At 38.4% G+C, this 6000-nt stretch overlaps 1 protein-coding gene across 1 annotated transcript in view; it reads right to left on the bottom strand.

Annotated features, from left to right (window-relative positions):
- myo6a (myosin VIa) overlaps positions 1 to 6000 on the bottom strand; it is a 227596-nt gene that overhangs the window by 136368 nt on the left and 85228 nt on the right. The window contains exon 11 of the mRNA XM_059355862.1: positions 3415 to 3595. Coding sequence (XP_059211845.1) covers positions 3415 to 3595 — 181 coding nt within the window. The remainder of the gene's footprint in view (positions 1 to 3414; positions 3596 to 6000) is intronic.

Below are 6000 nucleotides of genomic sequence, written 5' to 3'. Positions count from 1 at the left end.
TCAGTTTATCATGTGGTGCTACCAGGAACAGGATCAGAACAAACTCTGATCTCAGAACAGCAGTTAGAGTCGGATCATAAAGCCTCAAATACAACGTTTAATGTGACTTTGTAGCCATTAAATCCTGATATCTCTGGTTTAAATACTCATGCAAAGCTTCAAAGTATAAAATGTGACAATTACACATTAAAACGCCTAAAAACAAACAAAGACATACGTCATATAGTTGGTTGATTTGTGTCTTTATACTATAGACAAATGTTTTTCAAACTTCAAACTGGAGAAATCTGTAATAAATCATCTGCCAGAAGCGTCCAGAAATTGACTTTTTATCCTGTTTTAAGTTACATTTTTTCATACACCTAATTAGTCTTTTTTTTCACTTTTTATCTACTTTTTAATACATTAATTTATCAAATAAATGATGATATTCCATATATTTGATCGTCAAATGTTTGGATTTTCAGAAAATGTAAAGAAATCCTACATGTCAAATAAGTAATTTCAGCCTCCTGAAAGCAAAAATAATTAAAATAACAATAATAATAATAATAATAATATTAAAAAACAATATATATATATATATATAAATATATATTCAATAATGTCAATTTATTATTTATATATATATATAGTTTTTATTTTTTTACTATTAATATTTTTGCAATAAATTTAAACTCCTACATATAAAAAAAGTGATTTGTGCTCTCTCCTCCAGATGTTTTCTCTGGATCTTCTTCTCTCTGATCACATCTCCTGTTGCTCTGATTGATCTATTGATTGATTATCTCTCTCTGCTCTGAGTTCCTGACCAGCTTTGATCCTGACAGGCAGATATTAATAGAAGAAGTCCCATTAAACATGAATATCTGTGTTTGTGGTGTAAACTAATTTGACTTGTGTAGTTTTTTTTGTGAATTAAGACAATCTCTTATGGTTAAATCCAGATAAATATCCTCAGCTCTCTGTGTGCTGCTCCTCCTCTTCTCCTCCTAGCTGTAAAACACGCTCCTCGTGGCCTCCTGCTGAGACAACCAGCCCGGTTAATGGGCCCCCCGCTGCGCCTCCTCTGGCCCCCCACAGAGGGAGAAAACGACGGGGAGGAACCAGGAGCCAGGAACTCCTCTCTCCAGTTCAAAGCAGCGGCACATTTCATGGAAACGGAGAGAAAAGACTCCCCGGAGCGAACCGCCGCAGAAAATCAGGCCTCACACAACCGAGCTGCAATATATAAGCTACACCAGTGGAAGAGAGGAGAATATAATACGAGAGAAGAGAGTCTGTATTATTAATTTATGACTTCTTTTAAAATTATAATTAAACTTAACCCTCTGAAATCTGAAAGATTGTCAAAAATACACCATTTATCGTAGAAAGAAACTGTAAAAACAGGTATTATCATCGGAGTTTAAGCTTTCCGACGGTCCTTGAATGCATCATCAGATACAAAAGTTTCCACTATAAAAAGTGACCAAAAATCGCCATAATTGCACCGTTAACCACAGCAAGAAACCATGAAAAAAGTTGCAGAAAGTTTTTAAGTAAATCATGTGCAACAAAAGCTTTCATCAGGAAAAAATAGACAAATTTAAGCTTAAAATGTTGATATTTATGTCAGAATCTCTTTATTCTACATGTGAGCAGAGAGGAGAGGAGAGGAGAGCAGAGGAGAGGAGAGGAGAGGAGAGGAGAGGAGAGGCTGTTTACACAGAGCAGAGAGGAGAGGACAGGAGAGAAGAGGCTGGAAACATGACAATACTTCAATATGGCCAATATGTGGAGCTTTTTTTTGGTTATTTTGTGTCTATTTTTGGTAACTTTGAGTCATTTTTTGATTATTCTGTCGTGTTTTTGGTTATTGTGTGTATTTTTGATGATTTTGTGTCTTTTTTCGGTAATTTTGTGTCTTTTTTTGTTATTTTGTGTCTTTTTTTGGTAATTTTGAGTCAATTTTGTGTAATTTTGTGTCTTTTTTCAGTTATAAGTCAGATTTATAGAGATTTTATATGTTGCATTGAAATAAAAGGACACAGAGAGGGAGAAAAAGAGCAAAAACGTCCTGAAACAGCTCGTTAAAGGTTAAATAACTAAATCATAATTCTCCTTCAGTGATTGTTTTAACTTTTGATTCCACAGAGTGAGTGTGCAGCCCCGTATGAACCTCCATCCTCAGCTCAGACTGATGAGAGGAGACGCAGGCTGAATATTACAGCCATCCATCAGAGATCAGAGTCCTGAGGGAGCGGATCAGAACCAGCTGCCTTTCAGGAACCCAACCGTGGCGCCGTTTAGAGCCGCGAGATGGATGGTTCTGATACGGAGACATCTCACAAGTCTGCAGGCTCACACACACACACACACGGCTGGAATAACACACCAGGTGAAGGTTTACACTCTGAGATCTGCAGCCAGGAGTTTATCTGCCGATTGTTTGTTTCACAGGGACATGAAGCAGCACAGGAGAGCTCTGGGAGCACCAAACTGATACGAAACTGACACAATTTGTTGCAGGACAATTATGGTTTGATCGGGATCGGTGTGCTTTTACTTTTCTCTACAGAATACGAATTTTTCGCGAAAAACTGCCCAAAATTTTGCATTGAAATGAATGTGACGGCCAGAAAAAAATGAGCGAAAAAGAACAATAATTGGAGATTTTCAAATGTCTACTTCTCCGGCATAATTTCACCTAGAGACTCCATTTAAACTTTAAACAGTAGACACAAGTCTTGTGTATCGGTGTATTAATCCACGTTTTGATAGGTCATATAGTTTTTTATCAATCCCTGTTCAATGACCATGATCATTTTTGGAGAAATTCTGAGATTATAATGGGTGTGTATTGCACGGAATGTTCGTGTCACAGTGTGTGACATCATCGCCAGAGTGTAGAGGGAGAGAATAAATTGTCAAAAAATAAATTTGAAAACTGCGCTCCAGGCCGCAAATTCCACTCTACAGAAATACTTTATACATAGAAACGTAGGAAAATTAGTCTTCTCCCTCACAATCCTCTGGTAAAGCTGTCAGAGTTATAGTTTGGGCGTAGGACGCACAGATGCGCCACCAACACCACCAACAGCCTCATTGGCTCCCATATTAAAAACGCAGGAAGATTTCTGAAAAAGGGAGATGTAACAGTTTTTTTAGATCGCTCTAACAAAGCTATTTTTTCATTTTTCAAAAAAAAAACAAAACATGTAGACGTTCAGGAAGAACTCAGGACGCTCAAAGTGAAGTCGGATCAATGATAGGTATTATGGTTTTGCCAAAAATGCTTTCTGTTCGAGGCCAGAAATTCCAGTCTGTCCACCTCTGGCTGCTGTCACTGTTCCGGGACATTCAGGTGGCAGTTAATTCTGTTGATTGCTCTGATCTGATTGCCTTTGATCTTTGCTGTGTCCTGCGTCTCACCTGAGGTGCTCCCGGCCTCCTCGAAGTCGATGTTCCCGAGGTGCAGCACGCCGGCCACCACCCTGAACAGGTCCAGCTTCTCCGTGTCATCCAGGCCGATCTTCTTCATGGCCACAGACATCCTGTTGAAGTCCCCGCTGTCGTCCAGCAGAGGGTCCTTCAGGGGCCCCGACTTCAGGTGCTGCAGGAGAACCAGAGAGACCACGGTTACTGACAGTAACTGACGGCTCACAGTATATTTAATGTTTCATTACATCCTGGAAAACCAATCTGCAGTTCTTCTGGCATCTAACTTCACTTCTACACTCCATTTCTTCACCTTCCACCAAATGTTTTATCGTCTGTGCTTCAAGTTATTTAAAGCAGAAGTTTATTTTAAAAGCCTCACAAATTCTCGCAAATTTGCTAATTTAAATCTTGTGAATCTGCAACTTTTTTTCTTGCAAATTTACCACTTTTTTCTCGTAAATCTGCAACTTTTTTCTCGCAAATTTGCCACTTTTTTCTCGTAAATCTGCAAAAAAAATTCTCACAAATTTACCACTTTAAATCTCATAAATCTCCAACTTTTTTTCTCGTAGATTTGCCACTTTTTTCTTGTAAATCTGCAAAAAAATTCTCGTAAATCTGCAACTTTTTTTCTCGTAAATTTGCCACTTTTTTCTCGTTAATCTGCCAAAAAAATTCTCGCAAATTTGCTACTTTAAATCTCGTAAATATGCAACTTTTTTCCGTAGATTTGCCTCTTTAATCTTGTAAATCTGCGCCTTTTATCTCGCAAATTTGCCACTTTGAACCTTGTAAAAATGCAACTGTTTTCTCGAAATATTAACCCCCTCCCCCGGGTCCGTATATTTTTTTTGTCATACCTGGCCCTAAAACGCTTTTTTTTAGTTTATTACTACAATCAATATTGTTTTCCTGAACAGAAAAACTCTGAAGAGCCGAGCAGTAAATATGTGAATGTGCAACAGAGAAAAGATAGGAAACACACACACACACACACACACACACACACACACACAGACTTGAAGAGCCCTGGTGAATGTCACAGTGATGATATCTGACTCCAGCCCTCTGTGAGTTAAACAGTAAGTGGATTCTTCTGCTTAGTTGGTTCCACTGTTTAAACGCGTCTCTCATTGCATTTTCATTTTGTAAATAAAGTGAGTGGACCAGCAGGAAGCTGCAGACCAGCAGACTCCTGGTGGGTCTGTGTGCCGGCCGATAAGTTAAAAACTCTCTTTATGTACATTAGGAACAGACTCTTTTTACACCGTTTAGTGAAAATATTTCTCAGGAACATTTTGTGGCTAAATTTCTCAGGAGAATGCAAAAGTAATTATCTTTTTTTCCTCTCTTACGTCCCTTCAGGGGCTCCGTGCTGCTCTGCATGTCTGCATGTGTCACAAAAAAGGTTAATAATCAGAGTTTCTGGCTGCTTTATGTTTGCATTGAAGCATGAACTGAATATTGGATATTGTTGATGTATGATTGTACTGATGCTTCTCTTCTGTCCTGAGGGGGCTTTTAATGTTGTTGTTGTCTTTAAGGCATCTTTTGTCTTCTGTCTGCAGTTGTGGAGAGTTGTGAAGTATTCAATGTGTATTTTGATGCAAAATAAAGTTTCTAAACATTTCTTTTCTTATAAAAAACTAATGCAGAGCAGGATATTTGGCTGTGGAGGAGTGGGAACAACAGCTTCTGTAATGAATTTGGTTTACAGAGAAAACTGTATGACCTCTGGGGCTTTTAGTCAGCAACATAAAATAAAAACGACCTCCTCTGCATACTGCAGTGTTGTACAAGTATTGATCTGATGAGGCTGATGGTCAATAATGCAGACAACAAACAAACAATAAACATAATGTCATGAGCTGAAACGATTTCCTACAACATAAAATGCAAACGTGTTTCTGCACATAAAGCAAGTTGTTCCAGGTTTAAACTGCTGCACTGTGACATTCTGAGCTGCACAGAAACAATCACAAGAAACTCCAGTTTGAATGAAACGCTCTACAGTTTCTACACAGCAGAGGAGAGAACTACGGTGGCCCTGAGGGCTCACAGCCGGCAACTTAACAAAACACATGCAAATACACTAAACACAAGCAAACTGAGAAAACATCTTCAATCTGACAACACGAGCACCGCATTTAGAAAACGTGCTGCAAAGACCACAAGACAACAGAAGTGTTTCCAGAGGACACTTAAAAGTGATGCACACGTCAGGACACGCTTGATATTATCACGTTATTTCAAGATAATTATAATTTCACGTTATAACGTTATAATATTAACGGCTGATCGATATCGTGCTAACGTTAGACGGCAAACAATAGCATGTTAAAGTTAACCGCCGATGATAGCATGTTAATGTTAGCTGGCGATCGATATCGTGCTAACACTAGCAGGCTAGCAAGACCAAGACCAACTGGGTGCCGTTGATAGGAACCAACTGAAACATGTATCATTCATTTATATGATTGATAAGTCTGGACACGCTTGTGATATACATTATTTCAAGATAATTATAATTTCAGGATATAACATTATAATGGTTATATCGTGCTAACGTTAAAGGCC

Source organism: Centropristis striata, chromosome 18 (genome assembly GCF_030273125.1).
Source record: "Centropristis striata isolate RG_2023a ecotype Rhode Island chromosome 18, C.striata_1.0, whole genome shotgun sequence".
Classification (NCBI taxonomy): domain Eukaryota; kingdom Metazoa; phylum Chordata; class Actinopteri; order Perciformes; family Serranidae; genus Centropristis; species Centropristis striata.
Note: the sequence above shows the minus strand (reverse complement) of the source record. Positions and strands in the feature narration are given on the sequence as shown.